Here is a 24165-nt window from a genome sequence, read left to right as displayed (position 1 = left end):
GTCATGTTCTTGTAAATCTATTAAGTTATACCACTATAGTCATGTTCTAGTCTCTTAGGTTGTACAGCTGTGGTGATGTTCTTGCCTCATGTATTGTACATCTGTGGTATTGTTCTTGTATGTCTCATGTGTTGTACACCTGTGATCATGTTTTAATATGTCTCATGTGTTGTACATCTATGGTCATGTTCCTGCAAGTCTCTTGGGTTGTACATATATTGTCGTATTCTAGTAAGTATATCGGTTTGTACACCTGTGATCGTGTTCTTATAAGTTTCTTGGGTTGTACACCTAATGTCATGATCTTGTCACCCTCTTGACTTGTACACCTATGGTCATGTTGTTGTCTCTTGGGTCATACACCTATGGTCATGTTGTTGTCTCTTGGGTCATACACCTATGGTCATGTTGTTGTCTCTTGGGTCATACACCTATGGTCATGTTCTTTCTGAGGTGTTATTTAACATATTTTAAATTTCAAACTTCGATTTATTTCATATAAAATAAATACCTAATAAAGTGTAGCATGGAGACATGAAAATCTGGTAGAAGAGGTGGGTATGGACGGGTTCATGTTTCCAATCTTCATGACGAAGCATATTTCATAATAAAAAGATACCTAATTCAGTGTAACATACAGGCTTAGGGTAGTGCTAATTTGTAATTGCAATTCCCTGTAGTGCATTACATTCCCCATTAATGCATGTAATGTGTTATACATGAAATTGTAATGTAATGCATTACATTGCAATGTAATTTGCCCAATGCATGGACTTACATGTAAGGTCTTGTTTTTGTTAAAATTTTGTACTCATGAGGTGTTCTTGTGTTCTTACTCTTGTTTCATTTGTGTGGCAATGTCATAGAAGTGGTGTTGGTTGCTAGAGAAATCTTAATTTAACACAGCATGATTTTTGTGCTATTCAATCCATCAATATTTCAAACGAAAATAGACCAAAAGAAAAGACAAATGATCAGTTATATTTTCAATGACATCGTCGAACACGAATGAAAATAACCAAGTACAGAAAAAAAGTTTGTTATTTTATGAATATGCAATTACAAATCAAATTGATGATGTACATTCCCATGACTATTCCTACATGAAGAGAATCAGCAAATACTAATGCAACATTCTGTAGTTTTAACACAAGCAGGGAATAGAACAAATGACTTCCAGTGCTCATGTAAGAAATGGCAAGGTGGTAACAGTTCAAACCCTATGACTTCCAGTGCTCATGTAAGAAATGGCAAGGTGGTAACAGTTCTAACCCTATGACTTCCAGTGCTCATGTAAGAAATGGCAAGATGGTAACAGTTCTAACCCTATGACTTCCAGTGCTCATGTAAGAAATGGCAAGATGGTAACAGTTCTAACCCTAGTTTTCTACACCTTTTTGTTTTTACTTATCACTGGAATAACATATCATACTTAACCTGCTGAAATTATACTCATATATTAGCCACTGTAATTTTGACTTTATTTCATATACAAAGGTAATGAACTGTAAAGCAGGTAGTCAAAATTTTGCAATTCTGTATCAGTATGGAATTTAAATACCAGAAAAAAGTACAAGAAACATTTTAGTTACTTGTAAATTTGTGGATAATTGACAAAAAAACTTGCAATCTTGATACTTTTAATTCATGTTCAAATGTTCCACAAAATTAAAAAAGGTTAAAGATTCTTTTTTTGGAAATTATACAAATCCCTAAATTTCTAATGTCCTTTCAAGCTTTATTATCAAGTTAGTATGGAATAAGATGATATGGTGCCAACAAAACACAGAATGTTACAATTTTAACTCTACTAAAAATATACAATGTATCAAGTTTCATTAAATTAGTGATGAGAATTTTACTGGACTGGTTGCAGTCAACATAATCCTTAAATCATTCAGCATTTTTCATAGTACAACAAAAATGTTAAGACCTTTCTTGAATACCTATTATAGGCAAAATTGTAGTTGTTGCATCACTAATATTTCAAGCTCATGGTCAGACCTTTTAACTTTAGCTAAGTGATGATATACATCTGATAAAATCTATCTCCCTTGTAGCAAAATGGTCTCAAGTTATTTGATCTACATTAATACTTCAATAAGTGACTATACAAAACACAGACAATCTGTTATATTCAGACTATTTTTCTGGTTTGTACCCACTATCAAGTCCAACAATTATTTTGTTGTTTTTTTTCATTTTGATCTTCTTTCTTATTTGATATGAACTTTTAAGTTTCTGTTTGAACATTCCAAATTGCTTTTGTGTCGATACAGCTATTCCCATTTAAACTCATGATATCCTGCTACAGATCAGAGTTATCAGCACTTGATGAAATCACAAAGACAAATGCATGACAGATGATTTCTCACAATAACCCTGGAGTGATGTATGTATTATGCACTAGGAATATGCATTCCAGAAAACAGTGATTCAAATGATCTGTTGTGTCATTTAATTCTCTCCTTTTAAAACAGTCACCTGAAAAAAAATATTTTAAACAAATTACTAATCATCAAGAGCTAATTCCAACAATAAAAAAATTTGTTGAGTTGATATGAAAAATGAAAATACACTGTATATCGTACAGAAATCATTTATTCCCCCCCCCCTTTTTTTATTATATTAAAACCCCTCTGATTTCTTTGTTTTGAAGATTTTGAAAACAAATTGACTTTTTATTGTATAACTAGATGTATACATATATATTCTTTCATTGATACCAGTGGATTATTAGATTCATCCAACTGCGATAGTTAAATTATCTAATATCAAAGTCATATCATAAGCAAATTAGGGAACAAATCTCAAACAATTATATGTAATAGGGCCTTTTATAGCTTGCTGTTCGATGTGAGCCAAAGCTCCATGTTGAAGGCTGTACCTTGACCTATAATGGTTTACTTTTATAAATTGTTACTTGGATTGAGAGTTATCTGATTGGCACTCATACCACATCTTCCTATATCTATATATGAATCTCTATGAAGTAAAATGTGCTCTAAGCAAACATACAATTTCTTTAAGGTGAGGATTCCATTAATCTTCTACAGGAAATGCATATATACCAGTAGCTAACAATGATATTTTACCATAGCTAGTTATATATGCTTAACACTTAGTAAGTTTAAGACTGAATAGTCTGGCAGTTATTACCTATGCTCTATGTAATTTTTCAGTAATTTTGGTAACATCAACTGATCAATATTCATTAGTCCTGTTTGCCCCAGCTGTCTTCTTATGACTTGTCGAGTTATATAGGTCAATTTGGGAACTGTATCTGCAAAAAATAATATGAAAAATAATAAGTTGAATTAAAAGTTTATAAATGCATATAGCACTAATGGTTTCATAGCTGTAATGCTGTATATCAGGATAGCTTTTAACATCAGAAGAGGTTGTAGAATTATTTAATGCAATTTTCCGTGTGAATATAAAACAACATATAAACATGCAAAATGTATGATATCAATAAAAGTCATTGTTAATAGTGGTTTCTAAAAAAAAAATCAGTAAAAATTTGAAAAACTAACAATATGAATCAATAATCACTTCTTCCCTTTGGACATCCATATTTTTCATCTACCATTATTGGTACAACGTATAAAAACAATTGTTAGAAGACCTTTCGTACATTTATAATTTAGAAATACCAAATTAAATTCAAAGGAGAAGATAAGAAACATAATTTCCCATTGGGTTCAATGAACCCTATCAAACTATGTATAACCAGAGAGATATCATACAATGTATTATATGTCTCTGGTATAAGTATGTATCTATGTATGATTAGCTTCATACAAGGGAATTGCAGGTCTTCAAATTGGCGACGTAAATCTTAAATCTAATCAATGAAACATTTTGAAGAATGATGTAATATTTCCCTGGATACATCCTTTGACACAATTATATTATAATTTGTAACAGAACATCAGAGCAATAAACTTGGACACAAAATTCAATGAGGAAGCATGAAATAAAGGTCACAGTGACCTACTTTTGGTGGGATAGTTACATCCTGACACCAATGACCATATATCTTTTTTATTTATTTTTATTGTGAATTTAAGATGATTTTCCACTGAGGTTTAACCCACATTTTTGTTTATTCTTGCCAAGATTTATTTTATTACTGTAGGTGCTTTCATTCATAGAACTTATTTTGATTTGTTTATACATTAGTATTTACTAATTTGGGGGAAATATTAAAACCAATAATCTGCAATTGTCAACAATGGCCTTTGTTTATCAGTATATAACCCTTTGTAAAATCATGGAAGTAATATTGTTTAAATATTACTTCCATGGTAAAAGTATAATAAAATATGGTAAACAAATATAAAGTTGATAAACTCTATAAAAGGAGAATCAAATGTTTATGACACTAATTATATATTTTTACATGAACTTACTCATCCAGTATAACAACAATTCTTTTGATGGATTTGTTGAACTTGAAATAAGATCAATTGCCTGTAGACCTTTATTATTCCTGGCAAAAACATTAGCACCATATTCCAACAGCAAACCTAAGAAATCTATATCCTGTTTTAAGGCTGCCTCATGGAGTGGAGTACTATGAGTTTTTACAGCATTAACACTGGCACCTAGAAAATATAACACACCATTTTTATTCATTGACACCTGAATAATATAACACAACACTTATTCATTAACACTGGCACCTAGAAAATATAACACACCACTTATTCATTAACACTGGCACTAATAAAATATAACACAACACTTAATCATTAACACTGGCACCTAGAAAATATAACACACCACTTAATCATTAACATTGGCACCTAGAAAATATAACAAACCACTTAAGGTAGCACAATACAAAGATTTTTTCACTCCCAATCAGACAACTTTAAACTGATGTAATTCATTTCATCCTTCTTTATATTTTATAAATGAGGTACCAAAAGAAAGAAGAAAGATTAATCTTTCAAATTGTAATAATTTCATGATGACATAATTATTACATAATTAATCATTATGTAATTAGTTGCTATATTGTGATGTCCACACTTGAATGAATTTAGCGTCTTTGTTCTTCATAGCATCCCAAAATATTTTATAGATTCTTATACAACACAGCTTGACCTCCAAAACTGTGTCTCAGATTTCCAAAAACATCAATAGAACAAATTTTATACCCAATTGAATTTAGTGGTCTCTTATGAATTGATGTTGCAAACTTCATTGATAATTTATGAGAGAATGAAATGCAATAGTAAAAATCTGAGAAACTATTTTGGAGGTCAAACTGTGTTGTGCAAGAATCTATAAAACATTTTGGGATGCTATGAATAACAAAGAAGCTAAATTCATTCAAGTATGGACATCACAATATGGCAACTTATTACATAACAATTAATTATGTAATAATTATGTCATAATGAAATTATCACAATTTGAAAGATTAATCCTTCTTCTTTCTTTTGGTACCGCATTTATAAAATTTAAAGAAAGATGAGTGGAATTACATCAGTTTAAAGGTTTCTGATTGGGGATGAAAAATCTTTGTATTGTGCTACCTTAATCATTAACATTGGCACCTAAAAAATATAACACACCACTTATTCATTAACACTGGCACCTAGAAAATATAACACACCACTTAATCATTAACACTGGCACCTAGAAAATATAACAAACTACTTATTCATTAACACTGGCACCTAGAAAATATAACACACCACTTATTCATTAACACTGGCACCTAGAAAATATAACACACCACTTATTCATTAACACTGGCACCTAGAAAATATAACAAACCACTTAATCATTAACATTGGCACCTAGAAAATATAACAAACCACTTTATCATTAACATTGGCACCTAGAAAATACAATAAATCCCTTATTCATTGACAAATTTTCATAGTGGATAGATTTTGTAATGCTGATCTTTTTTGTTGTTAACACTTTTAAGCTAAGTCTAGCTCCCATAGATTAAACCACACAAAATATGAAATATCTCATACTTCAGATGAAGAAGAAGCAGGCAAACTTTGAATTCAATCTATTGACCAGTTTCAAAGGAGAAGATTTTTAAAATAAATCTTACGAATGACAAAACAGACACAAACTGATGGCAAATGTTCACATGGTCGTGTGGAACAGATGGGCTAAAACGTAATTTGACAATTGATTGAGTGGACATAGTTACCGGTAAGGTAATTAAATTAGTTTTTAATTTAGCTATTTTAAGAACAAACCTGCTCTGAGTAAGACTTCTGTACTATTGATAAATCCTTGGTTAGCTGTTATATGAACAAACCTGCTCTGAGTAAGACTTCTGTACTATTGATAAATCCTTGGTTAGCTGTTATATGAACAAACCTGCTCTGAGTAAGACTTCTGTACTATTAATAAATCCTTGGTTAGCTGTTATATGAACAAACCTGCTCTGAGTAAGACTTCTGTACTATTGATAAATCCTTGGTTAGCTGTTATATGAACAAACCTGCTCTGAGTAAGACTTCTGTACTATTGATAAATCCTTGGTTAGCTGTTATATGAACAAACCTGCTCTGAGTAAGACTTCTGCACTATTGATAAATCCTTGGTTAGCTGTTATATGAACAAACCTGCTCTGAGTAAGACTTCTGTACTATTGATAAATCCTTGGTTAGCTGTTATATGAACAAACCTGCTCTGAGTAAGACTTCTGTACTATTGATAAATCCTTGGTTAGCTGTTATATGAACAAACCTGCTCTGAGTAAGACTTCTGCACTATTGATAAATCCTTGGTTAGCTGTTATATGAACAAACCTGCTCTGAGTAAGACTTCTGCACTATTAATAAATCCTTGGTTGGCTGTTATATGAACAAACCTGCTCTGAGTAAGACTTCTGCACTATTGATAAATCCTTGGTTAGTTGTTATAAGAACAAACCTGCTCTGAGTAAGACTTCTGTACTATTGATAAATCCTTGGTTAGCTGTTATATGAACAAACCTGCTCTGAGTAAGACTTCTGCACTATTGATAAATCCTTGGTTAGCTGTTATATGAACAAACCTGCTCTGAGTAAGACTTCTGCACTATTGATAAATCCTTGGTTAGCTGTTATATGAACAAACCTGCTCTGAGTAAGACTTCTGCATAAGACTTCTGTACTATTGATAAATCCTTGGTTAGCTGTTATATGAACAAACCTGCTCTGAGTAAGACTTCTGTACTATTGATAAATCCTTGGTTAGCTGTTATATGAACAAACCTGCTCTGAGTAAGACTTCTGTACTATTGATAAATCCTTGGTTGGCTGTTATATGAACAAACCTGCTCTGAGTAAGACTTCTGTACTATTGATAAATCCTTGGTTGGCTGTTATATGAACAAACCTGCTCTGAGCAAGACTTCTGTACTATTGATAAATCCTTGGTTAGCTGTTATATGAACAAACCTGCTCTGAGTAAGACTTCTGTACTATTGATAAATCCTTGGTTGGCTGTTATATGAACAAACCTGCTCTGAGTAAGACTTCTGTACTATTGATAAATCCTTGGTTGGCTGTTATATGAACAAACCTGCTCTGAGTAAGACTTCTGTACTATTGATAAATCCTTGGTTAGCTGTTATATGAACAAACCTGCTCTGAGTAAGACTTCTGTACTATTGATAAATCCTTGGTTGGCTGTTATATGAACAAACCTGCTCTGAGTAAGACTTCTGTACTATTGATAAATCCTTGGTTGGCTGTTATATGAACAAACCTGCTCTGAGTAAGACTTCTGCACTATTGATAAATCCTTGGTTAGCTGTTATATGAACAAACCTGCTCTGAGTAAGACTTCTGTACTATTGATAAATCCTTGGTTAGCTGTTTTATGAACAAACCTGCTCTGAGTAAGACTTCTGTACTATTGATAAATCCTTGGTTGGCTGTTATATGAACAAACCTGCTCTGAGTAAGACTTCTGCACTATTGATAAATCCTCGGTTGGCTGTTATATGAACAAACCTGCTCTGAGTAAGACTTCTGCACTATTGATAAATCCTTGGTTAGCTGTTTTATGAACAAACCTGCTCTGAGTAAGACTTCTGTACTATTGATAAATCCTTGGTTGGCTGTTATATGAACAAACCTGCTCTGAGTAAGACTTCTGTACTATTGATAAATCCTTGGTTAGCTGTTATATGAACAAACCTGCTCTGAGTAAGACTTCTGTACTATTGATAAATCCTTGGTTAGCTGTTATAAGAACAAACCTGCTCTGAGTAAGACTTCTGTACTATTGATAAATCCTTGGTTAGCTGTTATATGAACAAACCTGCTCTGAGTAAGACTTCTGTACTATTGATAAATCCTTGGTTGGCTGTTATATGAACAAACCTGCTCTGAGTAAGACTTCTGTACTATTGATAAATCCTTGGTTAGCTGTTATAAGAACAAACCTGCTCTGAGTAAGACTTCTGTACTATTGATAAATCCTTGGTTAGCTGTTGTATGAACAAACCTGCTCTGAGTAAGACTTCTGTACTATTGATAAATCCTTGGTTGGCTGTTATATGAACAAACCTGCTCTGAGTAAGACTTCTGTACTATTGATAAATCCTTGGTTAGCTGTTATAAGAACAAACCTGCTCTGAGTAAGACTTCTGTACTATTGATAAATCCTTGGTTGGCTGTTATATGAACAAACCTGCTCTGAGTAAGACTTCTGTACTATTGATAAATCCTTGGTTAGCTGTTATATGAACAAACCTGCTCTGAGTAAGACTTCTGTACTATTGATAAATCCTTGGTTAGCTGTTATATGAACAAACCTGCTCTGAGTAAGACTTCTGTACTATTGATAAATCCTTGGTTAGCTGTTATATGCAATGCAGTACCATAATGACAGTCTGAGGCATTCAGATTTGCACCAGCTTTTGATAAAATATCTATACATTCCCACTGATCTGCAAAATAGAAAGTGCAAATGACGAACATTTGATTAGTATACGAAGAAAAAAAGTACATCTTTATTCTAAGTTGCAAATACTTTACTAAAAATGTACCAGGATGTTGAAAATTTTGTTAAACTTTTTTATTCAAAATAAAGATTGTTTAAACATATCCTTTGTGGATGTTAAAGCAGTTAGCAGCTAAAAAGAAAAAAAAAATTCAACTTCATTATGTTAGAACATATTACCTCTAAGAGCAGCCTCATGGAGTGGTGATGACAATAATAATACTGGATTAACTCTAGCTCCTTTAGCTATAAGTAATTCTAGGCAGTTAATATGACCACTGGATGCTGCATCACATAGTGGGGTGGCTCCATCTATATTTCTAGCATTAACCTTTGGAAATAATAATATACAATATGTTCTTAAAAGTTATCAATAAAGTAGAAAATTACAAATTCACTTCCATTATAAAAATAAGGAGATGTGGTATTATCGCCAGTAGACAACCACTTTGTGGATTTAACATTGATCAAAGATTGAGGATTTAAACCATTTTAGGTAACTTTTAATTGTAAGTCCGTAACAATTATTTTTTCAATAATAAGCTAATCTGATATATACCAGAAGGAAAGGTTCTTAAAAAACAAATAGGGAAATAATTTAAAAAGGAAAAATAAACAGCCTGATTTTGGTAAATAACATTACATAAAAAACAACTTTCATATATGATTATGACGTCCAACTTAAACAGTTGTAAGTTTGAATAATATATATATATAACCTGGGAGATGTATCTAGTATGACTGTCAAAGAGACAGGCACAACTATCTACAAAAGGATGAGAAAATATACATATTTGAAGTTAAAAAAAAAAAAGAATACAAAAGATTGAGAGTATATTACCTCTGCATCATTTTCTAACAGTATTTTGACACATTGCAACCTCCCATGGAAGCATGCCTCATGTAATGGTTTAACTAGATCTGGGTCACTGTGATTCACACTAAAACCTTGTTGTATAAGGGAAATAACTCTTTCTGTGTTACCTTCCCTTGCTGCTGTATGCAGGGGGTATTGTCGACGTGAATCCAGGATTTTTGTCTGAAAAATAAATCAAATTATTGAGTACTACAGTACAATTTTGTTAAATGATAGTTTTCTCTCTTGCATTAACAAATAATACTATTTATAGTTACATTTTTAGTTTGCTTCCTATGACATCAAAATTCGATTAAAGGGGAAAGTTTAAATCAATATTATAAGTTCAAGAAAGGCCTTTTATTTTCAGCACTTAGTTTTGTCTCTATTAGCAATGGCATTGACTGTCTTTCTTCAACTTATAATATTGTTTTAAATTTTCCCCTTTAATAGAATAGCAAAAAAAACTTTTGTTCATTAAAGTCTCATCCTATCATTTCATATAACCTAGCCCAGTTTAAAATGGAAAAATGCATTTAAACCTTGGTTTTTCCTGTATTTCCCACTGGGATAGGCAATACTCATAAAACCTTGGTTTTCACCAACCCTGAAAACAATCCTTACATTTGCTAATTTTCAATTAACTTTTTCCACAAATAACCAAAATAAAAATAAACCAGTATCTTGCAATTTAGTGTCCCGGCATGATATAGCTACATTTGAATCCACAAATAACATAGAGATAGCTACTGACTGTCACATCTCATCAAAGTGTTTCTGGCACTGTCAAGAGTGTATAATAGACAGCTTTCATTTTGCTTTGAGATCTTGAAGTAAACATTACTAGTATTGAGCAAAGAAACATCTTCAGATGTTTTGATTTGAGTTATCTTTCTTTGTCCGTAATTGTAGGTAAATCAGGAGGGTATACGAGATTAACTGCTATAGAATCTTTATGTAATACTTGTACTGTATTTGTATGAAAATAACCACATACAGATCCATACAGATAATAAAAAAAATGGCAATATGTAAAACAGTATATGGCTTTATGTTCTGTATACGTCTGCTTTATCATAGTTTATCATTTGACATTCATGACATTCATTGGTTGGGGAAGAATCTGTAATCTTTGCCACAAAGCATTATTAAAATAACTGATTTCCTTGTATATATTCAAACCTATTCATTTACTAAGTTTTAAAAAGTCTGCATCAGTCTGTTTGTTTTCATGTGTACTGCAACCGGAAATTTTAGAAGTATTGTCATATCCAAAGTCAACAACGGGATAATATTCCGCACAAAAGTGCTCACACCTTGACAATACAACGCTCGGTTGTAGTCGCCGGTGACACATAAATTCTTGTTATGTGCGGTCGTCATTCTCTATGAATATATGATTTTTTGCTATTTTACTTTTATCTGTTTAACTAATTTAAAGATATAACATTACCAGATATCCAATCGTTGATTCGTTCTTGCTGTTATTCTTTTCGATTAAAGGGGCACTAGTTTAGCTACGATATACCAAGGATTTGTAGATTTGTATACAAATCCTTGCTTTGACGTATTTTCCGTTTCCATTCTCAATTTCAATGTAACGTGGATGCATCCCTAGAAAAGATGTTTTGCTGGTGTTATGGTTATCGTTACGTGTTAAAAAAGGTAAAGTTTTAGATCTTTCTTAGTGTTATCCTGCTTCGTTTTTGTTATTCAAGTCGTTGCCAAGTTTTATGCGGCAAGTTAAGTTATCAAGAAAAGTGGTCAGTGTGTCAGGGTTTCAGTGTCGGCGTTTTGTGGTGAGGTATTGGTACTTTGCTTAATATAGTTGTTATAATACTATTCAATGTGGTGGTTTTGCCATTATTTAATGTAATTCAGATGATTATAATATGTGATCTGATTCTATCCTTATTCCTGTCGTTAAACTGCAATCTTATTTTCAGTAAAGGAGAAGACTTCAATACGTGGGTAAAACTTTTATCCGATCCTTTTTGTCTCCATGAGCAAATAAAACAGTTCTTTACTATATACTGCATCTCATCAAACTAAAGATCCAGTGTCCATGTTTTTTTTTTTTATACAAGCGAAGCGTGTAACACAAATAATCTGTATTTCAATTAGATTTTTTGTAAAATATTGCTTTTGAGAAAATTTAAATACAAGAGCATATTAAAAAGGAATATAATTGCTGACATGTCCCGTGTTTTCCTACATACAACAATATTTAAATTATTTGATGAAAGATTTTTTAAACATCAACAGTTTTAATTGATGAAACGATTTTTTAAACATTAACCTTTATTTGATGAAAGTTGTAAACATGGTAAAGTGTTTTTAAAACATTGGTAGAATATGTAAAAACAAAGAAAACACTATAAAGAAAACTGTGTAAGACTGAGCAACACACGCACCACCATATTACGGGGTGAACTCACTGGGTACATGTGCTCTAAAAAGGTCAAGGCGTCAGTTTGAGTTGAACTATGCGCTAATATTAGTCATAATTCATCTGTGCATCAAAACATCTGCAATGTAATGTATCATATCGGGGAAAGAAATCTAACATTAATAGTTTGTGGTGGATTGAAAAAAATATTGCATTCATTTTTGTCTATTTATTAAACTACAGTGAACTATATACATTTGATCTTCAATCAAAAATAATAAATGGAAAATAAAAAATACTTAAATAGCAGGTAATAGCAGACTCCAATGCTGATCATAAAATTTAACTGTAAACGTACCACGATGACCACACTACATACTTAGTTTTCCTGTTACTATATAAGTTTAAGTTTAGGTCCAAGTATATATATATAAAAGTATACGATGAGCACTACAAGTAAAAGATAGGCACTACAAGTATAAGATAGGCACTACAAGTATAAGATAGGCACTACAAGTATAAGAGAGGCACTACAAGTATAAGAGAGGCACTACAAGTAAAAGAAAGGCACTACAAGTATAAGATAGGCACTACAAGTATAAGATAGGCACTACAAGTATAAGAGAGGCACTACAAGTATAAGAGAGGCACTACAAGTAAAAGAAAGGCACTACAAGTATAAGAGAGGCACTACAAGTATATAAGATAGGCACTACAAGTATAAGATAGGCACTACAAGTATAAGATAGGCACTACAAGTATAAGAAAGGCACTACAAGTATAAGATAGGCACTACAAGTATATAAGATAGGCACTACAAGTATAAGATAGGCACTACAAGTATAAGATAGGCACTACAAGTAAAAGATAGGCACTACAAGTATAAGAAAGGCACTACAAGTATATAAGATAGGCACTACAAGTATAAGATAGGCACTACAAGTATATAAGATAGGCACTACAAGTATAAGATAGGCACTACAAGTAAAAGATAGGCACTACAAGTATAAGAAAGGCACTACAAGTATATAAGATAGGCACTACAAGTATAAGATAGGCATTACAAGTATAAGAAAGGCACTACAAGTATATAAGGTAGGCATTACAAGTATAAGATAGGCATTACAAGTATAAGAAAGGCACTACACGTATATAAGGTAGGCATTACAAGTATAAGATAGGCACTACAAGTATAAGATAGACACTACAAGTATATAAGATAGGCACTACAAGTAAAAGATAGGCACTACAAGTAAAAGATAGGCACTACAAGTATAAGATAGGCATTACAAGTATATAAGATAGGCACTACAAGTATAAGATAGGCACTACAAGTATAAGATAGGCACTACAAGTATAAGATAATAGGCACTACAAGTAAAAGATAGGCACATAAGTAAAAGATAGGCACTACAAGTATAAGATAGGCACTACAAGTATATAAGATAGGCACTACAAGTATATGAGATAGGCACTACAAGTATATAAGATAGGCACTACAAGTATAAGATAGGCACTACAAGTATATAAGATGAGCACTTCAAGTATAAGATAGGCACTACAAGTATAAGATAGGCACTACAAGTATAAGATAGGCACTACAAGTATAAGATAGGCACTACAAGTAAAAGATAGGCACTACAAGTATATAAGATAGGCACTACAAGTATAAGATAGGCACTACAAGTATAAGAAAGGCACTACAAGTATAAGAGATAGGCACTACAAGTATATAAGATAGGCACTACAAGTATAAGATAGGCACTACAAGTATAAGATAGGCACTACAAGTATAAGATAGGCACTACAAGTATAAGATAGGCACTACAAGTAAAAGATAGGCACTACAAGTATATAAGATAGGCACTACAAGTATAAGATAGGCACTACAAGTATAAGAAAGGCACTACAAGTATAAGAGATAGGCACTACAAGTATATAAGATAGGCACTACAAGTATAAGATAGGCACTACAAGTATAAGAGATAGGCACTACAAGTATAAGATAGGCACTACAAGTATAAGATAGGCACTACAAGTATAAGAAAGGCACTACAAGTATAAGAGATAGGCACTACAAGTATATAAGATAGGCACTACAAGTATAAGATAGGCACTACAAGTATAAGAGATAGGCACTACAAGTATAAGATAGGCACTACAAGTATAAGATAGGCACTACAAGTATATAAGATAGGCACTACAAGTAAAAGATAGGCACTACAAGTATAAGATAGGCACTACAAGTATAAGATAGGCACTACAAGTATAAGATAGGCACTACAAGTAAAAGATAGGCACTACAAGTATAAGATAGGCATTACAAGTAAAAGATAGGCACTACAAGTATAAGATAGGCACTACAAGTATAAGATAGGCACTACAAGTAAAAGATAGGCACTACAAGTATATAAGATAGGCACTACAAGTATATGAGATAGGCACTACAAGTATAAGATAGGCACTACAAGTATAAGATAGGCACTACAAGTATATAAGATAGGCACTACAAGTATATGAGATAGGCACTACAAGTATATAAGATAGGCACTACAAGTATAAGATAGGCACTACAAGTATATAAGATGAGCACTTCAAGTATAAGATAGGCACTACAAGTATAAGATAGGCACTACAAGTATAAGATAGGCACTACAAGTATAAGATAGGTACTACAAGTATAAGAAAGGCACTACAAGTATATAAGATAGGCACTACAAGTAAAATATATAGGCACTCCAAGTAAAATATGGGCACTACAAGTATAAGATGAGCACTACAAGTAAAAGATAGGCACTACAAGTATAAGATAGGCACTACAAGTATAAGATAGGCACTACAAGTAAAAGGTAGGAACTACAAGTATATAAGATAGGCACTACAAGTATAAGATAGGCACAACAAGTATATAAGATAGGCACTACAAGTATAAGATAGGCACAACAAGTATAAGATAGGCACTACAAGTATATAAGATAGGCACTACAAGTAAAAGATAGGCACAACAAGTATATAAGATAGGCACTACAAGTATAAGATAGGCACTACAAGTATAAGATAGGCACTACAAGTATATAAGATAGGCACTACAAGTATAAGATAGGCACTACAAGTAAAAGATAGGCACTACAAGTATATAAGATAGGCACTACAAGTATAAGATAGGCACTACAAGTATAAGATAGGCACTACAAGTATATAAGATAGGCACTACAAGTATAAGATAGGCACTACAAGTATAAGAAAGGCACTACAAGTATAAGATAGGCACTACAAGTATAAGATAGGCACTACAAGTATAAGATAGGCACAACAAGTATAAGATAGGCACTACAAGTATATAAGATAGGCACTACAAGTATAAGATAGGCACTACAAGTATAAGATAGGCACTACGAGTATATAAGGTAGGCACTACAAGTATAAGATAGGCACTACAAGTATAAGATAGGCACTACAAGTAAAAGATAGGCATTACAAGTATATGATGAGTACTACAAGTAAAAGATAGGCACTACAAGTATAAGATAGGCACTACAAGTAAAAGATAGGCACTACAAGTATATAAGATAGGCACTACAAGTAAAAGATAGGCACTACAAGTATATAAGATAGGCACTACAAGTAAAAGATAGGCACTACAAGTAAAAGATAGGCACTACAAGTATAAGATAGGCACTACAAGTAAAAGACAGGCACTACAAGTATAAGATAGGCATTACAAGTATGAGATAGGCACTACAAGTATAAGATAGGCATTACAAGTATACGATGAGCACTACAAGTAAAAGATAGGCACTACAAGTATATAAGATAGGCACTACAAGTATAAGATAGGCACTACAAGTATAAGAAAGGCACTACAAGTATAAGATAGGCACTACAAGTATATAAGATAGGCACTACAAGTATAAGATAGGCACTACAAGTATATAAGATAGGCACTACAAGTATATAAGATAGGCACTACAAGTATAAGATAGGCACAACAAGTATAAGATAGGCACTACAAGTATATAAGATAGGCACTACAAGTAAAAGATAGGCACTACAAGTAAAAGATAGGCACTACAAGTATAAGAAAGGCACTACAAGTATAAGAGAGGCACTACAAGTATATAAGATAGGCACTACAAGTATAAGATAGGCACTACAAGTATAAGATAGGCACTACAAGTATATAAGATAGGCACTACAAGTATAAGAAAGGCACTACAAGTATATGAGATAGGCACTACAAGTATAAGATAGGCACTACAAGTATAAGAAAGGCACTACAAGTAAAAGATAGGCACTACAAGTATAAGATAGGCACTACAAGTATAAGAAAGGCACTACAAGTATAAGAGAGGCACTACAAGTATATAAGATAGGCACTACAAGTATAAGATAGGCACTACAAATATAAGATAGGCACTACAAGTATAAGAAAGGCACTACAAGTATAAGAAAGGCACTACAAGTATAAGAAAGGCACTACAAGTATAAGAAAGGCACTACAAGTATAAGAAAGGCACTACAAGTATAAGAAAGGCACTACAAGTATATAAGATAGGCACTACAAGTATATAAGATAGGCACTACAAGTATAAAAAGGCACTACAAGTATATAAGATAGGCACTACAAGTATAAGATAGGCACTACAAGTATAAAAAGGCACTACAAGTATATAAGATAGGCACTACAAGTATAAGATAGGCACTACAAGTATATAAGATAGGCACTACAAGTATAAGATAGGCACTACAAGTATAAGATAGGCACTACAAGTATAAGATAGGCACTACAAGTATATAAGATAGGCACTACAAGTATATAAGATAGGCACTACAAGTATAAGATAGGCACTACAAGTATAAGATAGGCACTACAAGTATAAGATAGGCACTACAAGTATATAAGATAGGCACTACAAGTATAAGATAGGCACTACAAGTATAAGATAGGCACTACAAGTATAAGATAGGCACTACAAGTATAAGATAGGCACTACAAGTATATAAGATAGGCACTACAAGTATAAGATAGGCACTACAAGTATATAAGATAGGCACTACAAGTATATAAGATAGGCACTACAAGTAAAATATATAGGCACTACAAGTATAAGATAGGCACTACAAGTATAAGATAGGCACTACAAGTATAAGAAAGGCACTACAAGTATAAGAAAGGCACTACAAGTATAAGAAAGGCACTACAAGTATAAGAAAGGCACTACAAGTATAAGAAAGGCACTACAAGTATAAGAAAGGCACTACAAGTATATAAGATAGGCACTACAAGTATATAAGATAGGCACTACAAGTATAAGATAGGCACTACAAGTATAAGATAGGCACTACAAGTATAAGATAGGCACTACAAGTATATAAGATAGGCACTACAAGTAAAATATATAGGCACTACAAGTATAAGATAGGCACTACAAGTATAAGATAGGCATTACAAGTATATAAGATAGGCACTACAAGTATATAAGATAGGCACTACAAGTATAAGATAGGCACTACAAGTATATAAGATAGGCACTACAAGTAAAAGATAGGCACTACAAGTATATAAGATAGGCACTACAAGTATAAGATAGGCACTACAAGTATAAGATAGGCACTACAAGTATATAAGATAGGCACTACAAGTATAAGATAGGCACTACAAGTATATAAGATAGGCACTACAAGTAAAAGATAGGCACTACAAGTATATAAGATAGGCACTACAAGTATATAAGATAGGCACTACAAGTATAAGAAAGGCACTACAAGTAAAAGATAGGCACTACAAGTATATAAGATAGGCACTACAAGTATAAGATAGGCACTACAAGTATATAAGATAGGCACTACAAGTATAAGATAGGCACTACAAGTATAAGATAGGCACTACAAGTATATAAGATAGGCACTACAAGTATAAGATAGGCACTACAAGTATATAAGATAGGCACTACAAGTAAAAGATAGGCACTACAAGTATATAAGATAGGCACTACAAGTATATAAGATAGGCACTACAAGTATAAGAAAGGCACTACAAGTAAAAGATAGGCACTACAAGTATATAAGATAGGCACTACAAGTATAAGATAGGCACTACAAGTATATAAGATAGGCACTACAAGTATAAGATAGGCACTACAAGTATAAGATAGGCACTACAAGTATATAAGATAGGCACTACAAGTATAAGATAGGCACTACAAGTATATAAGATAGGCACTACAAGTATATAAGATAGGCACTACAAGTAAAATATATAGGCACTACAAGTATAAGATAGGCACTACAAGTATAAGATAGGCACTACAAGTATAAGAAAGGCACTACAAGTATAAGAAAGGCACTACAAGTATAAGAAAGGCACTACAAGTATAAGAAAGGCACTACAAGTATAAGATAGGCACTACAAGTATAAGATAGGCACTACAAGTATAAGATAGGCATTACAAGTAAAAGATAGGCACTACAAGTATAAGATAGGCACTACAAGTATAAGATAGGCACTACAAGTATAAGATAGGCACTACAAGTATATAAGATAGGCACTACAAGTAAAATATATAGGCACTACAAGTATAAGATAGGCACTACAAGTATAAGATAGGCACTACAAGTATATAAGATAGGCACTACAAGTATAAGATAGGCACTACAAGTATATAAGATAGGCACTACAAGTATAAGAAAGGCACTACAAGTAAAAGATAGGCACTACAAGTATAAGATAGGCACTACAAGTATAAGATAGGCACAACAAGTATAAGAAAGGCACTACAAGTATAAGAAAGGCACTACAAGTATAAGAAAGGCACTACAAGTATAAGATAGGCACTACAAGTATATAAGATAGGCACTACAAGTAAAATATGGGCTTTACAAGTATAAGATAGGCACCAAAAGTTTAAAATGGACACTACAAGTACAAGAGGGAACCAACATACACCCATCAATCCTGACTGCCTGATAACGGTACAGGAAAAACAACTCGGTTGATTCGTTGAATGACTCAAAAGCGATTTGAGTTTAGAGTTTTACTAAATCTAACAAGTTTGCAGTGTATCGTCTTCGAATATTTTCCTTTGTCGTTTTATTCTTTTGACCATGTAGTATTTTATTTTCTTATTTTATTCACGGTTAGGGTTAAAGATCGTCGTATTGGCATCTTTCAATTTCTATAATTATAGCGTAACAAATGTCCATTCATAATTTATACCATTTGGTAAAGAAAGAATTTACAACAAAATTCAATTATAAGAAAAATTATAAATGTTTAAAGTCCATCTTAGAAAGACTGGAAATCTTTTGATGAAACAGTTTTGTTTTAAATTATTCAATAAACCAGATATAAAATGGAAATTGTATCATAAATATAAAAACTAGCTAAATGGACCTAAAAGAAAAAATACGGCACGAGAACAATACTGTCAAGTATTTGGAAGGCGCGTGTCACTGATTTTAGTATTTGATTTAATACTACAAAAGGAAAAAAGAAAAATCATTTGTTTGGTATGCGAAAATTACCGTATAAATACTAGAAAATTGGCAAATAAAAGAAATTAAACAACCACATAAATTCTTTTAAACAAGTTTAACTTGTCTGAGTGTAAGATATGTAAATCATCGAACTCCATAACCCTTTACTATTTAATTTTACTTAATCAGTGTTTAAATTTGCATATACCAAACGCAAGAGTCCATGCACTTGTATTAATCTTGGAAATTTTGTTTTAAAATTGCTTATCAATATACGAAATGAATGTATCTATAACTATAACAAAGTTTTCGCACAAAAAGAAATAAAGTAAAAGACAAGAAGAGAAATAAAAAAAAAATATTTCGAGCAGAATTTGCGTTCTTTTTACACTAACCAGTCAAAGAAAAGATAGCTGTTATGTTGAAAATCGTTGTCCAAATTCTTCGGAACACGCTTTCGCTGCATGACAGTTAAGAACATGGACAATTTAAAAAGACATGTTTGCATGGCACTTAAAATCATTGAAGTTTCACACATCTAATTTAGTTTTTTTAATAATGGATTGTGAAATATAATTTGATGATAAAAGCTATGTATGAGAGCTAAAAAAGTATAACTTTGGCTCAATTTTTGTTTTTTATTTTATGAACGATTAACGAATTAATGGTAGAAAAAATAAGACCAGTAGGATATTTTTATTACAAATTTAGACAGTAATTGAATTTAATCACCAAAAAGTAATATTCATTTATCATCCTAAAATTGTTAAGAAGATACATAACACCGCAGATGTTTTGATGCACAGATGAATTACGACCAATATTAGCGCATAGTTCAACTCAAACTGACTCCATGACTTTTTAGAGCACATATACCCAGTGAGTTCACCCCGTAATATGGTGGAAACGTACACAGTTTTCTTTATAACTTGTATTTTGTTTGTACATATTCATAAGTTAGAATATCTACCAATATTTCAAAAACCCTTTACAACTTTCATCAAATAAAAGTTAATGTCTAAAAAATCATTTCATCAAGTAAAATTTGATGTTTAAAAAATCTTTCATCAAATAATTTAAATATTGTTGTATGTAGGAAAACACGGGACATGTCAGCAATTATATTCCTTTTTATGCTCTTGTATTTAAATGTTCTCAAAAGCAATATTTAAAAAAAGGTCTTATCGAATTACAGGCATGTGTTGACACGCTTCGCTTTTAAGAAAAGCATATATATATAGCCACTGCATGGATCTTAAGTTTGATAGGATGCAGTAGTTTGTAACTATTTTACTTGCTAAAGGAGCCTGCGGAAAAATAGGATCAGACAAAAGTTTTACAAGATAGCAGTTTAACTACAAAAGTAAGGAAGGACAGAGACATATAATACAATGTCTCTAGCAAGGATAAGAATCAGATCACATATTATAATCATCCGAATTCCATTTTAGATTGACAAAACCACAACACTGAATAATATTATAACATCTATTTTAAACGGGCGAAGGACTTATACCTCACCACAAAAACGCTGACATATCATGCCTGGACATTGAACCCTGTTAAAAAAAATACAAAAGATTGAGAGTATATTACCTCTGCACCATTTTCTAATTAAACAGTATTTTCACACATTGCAACCTCCCATGGAAGCATGCCTCATGTAATGGTTTAACTAGAGCTGGGTCACTGTGATTCACACTAAAACCTTGTTGTATGAGGAAAATAACTCTTTCTGTGTTACCTTCCCTTGCTGCTGTATGCAGGGGGTACTGACGACGTGAATCCAGGATTTTTGTCTGAAAAATAAATGAAATTATTGAGTACTACAATTTTGTTCAACTATAGTTTTCTCTCTCATGCATTCACAAATAATACCAGTTCTAATTTGCTTTCTACGGCATCAATATTCATATTTATGTGTATGCATATTGTATATTTTCTCATCCTGTTGTGGAAAGTTGTGCCTTGTCTCTTTGATGTTCATACTAGATACATCTCCCAGATTTTATATGTACATTGTTCAAACTAGCAACTGTTTACGTTGCTTGTCATCTAATAAATTAAAATGGTTAAACTCCTTTATCCTTGATCAGTGTTAAATACACAAATGTGGTTGTCTATAACTTGCTATAATACCATATCTCCTTATTTTTAACTAGAAGTATGTATACATGTGTTATTTTCTGATATTTTTAAAAACACTTTTATGAACATATTGTATATAATTATTCCCTAGGTAAATGCTAGAAATATAGATGGAGCCACCCCACTGTGTGATGCAGCATCCAGTGGTTATATTAACTGCCTAGAATTACTTATAGCTAATGGAGCTAGAGTTAATCCAGTATTATTATTGTCATCACCACTGCATGAGGCTGCTCTTAGAGGTAATGTGCTCTAACACAATGAAGTTGAAAATAACTTTTAGCTGTTAACGACTTTAACATCCACACGATATGTTTAAACAATCTTTATTTTGAATAAAAAAGTTAAACAAAATGTTCATTATCCTGGTACATTTTTTGTAAAGTAATTGCAACTTAGAATTAAGATGTACTTTTTTTCTTCGTATACTAATCAAATGTTCGTCATTTGCACTTTCTATTTTGCAGATCAGTGGGAATGTATAGATATTTTATCAAAAGCTGGTGCAAATCTGAATGCCTCAGACTGTCATTATGGTACTGCATTGCATATAACAGCCAACCAAGGATTTATCAATAGTACAGAAGTCTTACTCAGAGCAGGTTTGTTCATATAACAGCCAACCAAGGATTTATCAATAGTGCAGAAGTCTTACTCAGAGCAGGTTTGTTCATATAACAGCCAACCAAGGATTTATCAATAGTACAGAAGTCTTACTCAGAGCAGGTTTGTTCATATAACAGCTAACCAAGGATTTATCAATAGTACAGAAGTCTTACTCAGAGCAGGTTTGTTCATATAACAGCTAACCAAGGATTTATCAATAGTACAGAAGTCTTACTCAGAGCAGGTTTGTTCATATAACAGCTAACCAAGGATTTATCAATAGTACAGAAGTCTTACTCAGAGCAGGTTTGTTCATATAACAGCTAACCAAGGATTTATCAATATTACAGAAGTCTTACTCAGAGCAGGTTTGTTCATATAACAGCTAACCAAGGATTTATCAATAGTACAGAAGTCTTACTCAGAGCAGGTTTGTTCTTATAACAGCTAACCAAGGATTTATCAATAGTACAGAAGTCTTACTCAGTGCAGGTTTGTTCATATAACAGCTAACCAAGGATGTATCAATAGTACAGAAGTCTTACTCAGAGCAGGTTTGTTCATATAACAGCTAACCAAGGATTTATCAATAGTACAGAAGTCTTACTCATATAACAGCTAACCAAGGATTTATCAATAGTACAGAAGTCTTACTCATATAACAGCTAACCAAGGATTTATCAATAGTACAGAAGTCTTACTCAGAGCAGGTTTGTTCATATAACAGCTAACCAAGGATTTATCAATAGTACAGAAGTCTTACTCAGAGCAGGTTTGTTCATATAACAGCCAACCAAGGATTTATCAATAGTACAGAAGTCTTACTCAGAGCAGGTTTGTTCATATAACAGCTAACCAAGGATGTATCAATAGTACAGAAGTCTTACTCAGTGCAGGTTTGTTCATATAACAGCTAACCAAGGATTTATCAATAGTGCAGAAGTCTTACTCAGAGCAGGTTTGTTCATATAACAGCTAACCAAGGATGTATCAATAGTACAGAAGTCTTACTCAGAGCAGGTTTGTTCATATAACAGCCAACCAAGGATTTATCAATAGTACAGAAGTCTTACTCAGAGCAGGTTTGTTCATATAACAGCCAACCAAGGATTTATCAATAGTACAGAAGTCTTACTCAGAGCAGGTTTGTTCATATAACAGCTAACCAAGGATTTATCAATAGTACAGAAGTCTTACTCAGAGCAGGTTTGTTCATATAACAGCCAACCAAGGATTTATCAATAGTACAGAAGTCTTACTCAGAGCAGGTTTGTTCATATAACAGCCAACCGAGGATTTATCAATAGTACAGAAGTCTTACTCAGAGCAGGTTTGTTCTTATAACAGCTAACCGAGGATTTATCAATAGTACAGAAGTCTTACTCAGAGCAGGTTTGTTCATATAACAGCTAACCGAGGATTTTTCAATAGTACAGAAGTCTTACTCAGAGCAGGTTTGTTCATATAACAGCTAACCAAGGATTTATCAATAGTACAGAAGTCTTACTCAGAGCAGGTTTGTTCATATAACAGCTAACCAAGGATTTATCAATAGTACAGAAGTCTTACTCAGAGCAGGTTTGTTCATATAACAGCTAACCAAGGATTTATCAATAGTACAGAAGTCTTACTCAGAGCAGGTTTGTTCATATAACAGCTAACCAAGGATTTATCAATAGTACAGAAGTCTTACTCAGAGCAGGTTTGTTCA

The 24165-nt window shown here is 32.6% G+C and overlaps 1 protein-coding gene across 1 annotated transcript; it reads right to left on the bottom strand.

The window, feature by feature from the left end:
• Positions 1–1031: 1031 nt before the first annotated feature.
• LOC139489838 (ankyrin repeat and SOCS box protein 13-like) lies at positions 1032–21755 on the bottom strand. Its single transcript, XM_071276684.1, has 8 exons — positions 21744–21755; positions 21359–21499; positions 9821–10018; positions 9160–9310; positions 8792–8926; positions 4416–4610; positions 3160–3283; positions 1032–2484 (listed from the first exon to the last, which is right to left on the bottom strand). The coding sequence occupies exons 1-8, from the start codon at positions 21753–21755 to the stop codon at positions 2481–2483; spliced, it is 960 nt and encodes a 319-aa protein (XP_071132785.1). The 3' UTR covers positions 1032–2480.
• Between the last annotated feature and the right edge of the window lie 2410 nt (positions 21756–24165).

The sequence above is a fragment of the Mytilus edulis genome, chromosome 9 (assembly GCF_963676685.1).
Source record: "Mytilus edulis chromosome 9, xbMytEdul2.2, whole genome shotgun sequence".
Classification (NCBI taxonomy): domain Eukaryota; kingdom Metazoa; phylum Mollusca; class Bivalvia; order Mytilida; family Mytilidae; genus Mytilus; species Mytilus edulis.
This window is presented reverse-complemented; position numbering and strand designations above follow the sequence as displayed.

What these genes read in the sequence shown, in the direction of transcription:
- LOC139489838 (XM_071276684.1), bottom strand. An exon ending in CCATGAGGCTGCTCTTAGAG is followed by an intron (nt 8,927 to 9,159) that starts GTAATATGTTCT and finishes TCTATTTTGCAG; the next exon opens with ATCAGTGGGAATGTATAGAT. An exon ending in AGAAGTCTTACTCAGAGCAG is followed by an intron (nt 4,611 to 8,791) that starts GTTTGTTCATAT and finishes TATATTTTCTAG; the next exon opens with GTGCCAGTGTTAATGCTGTA.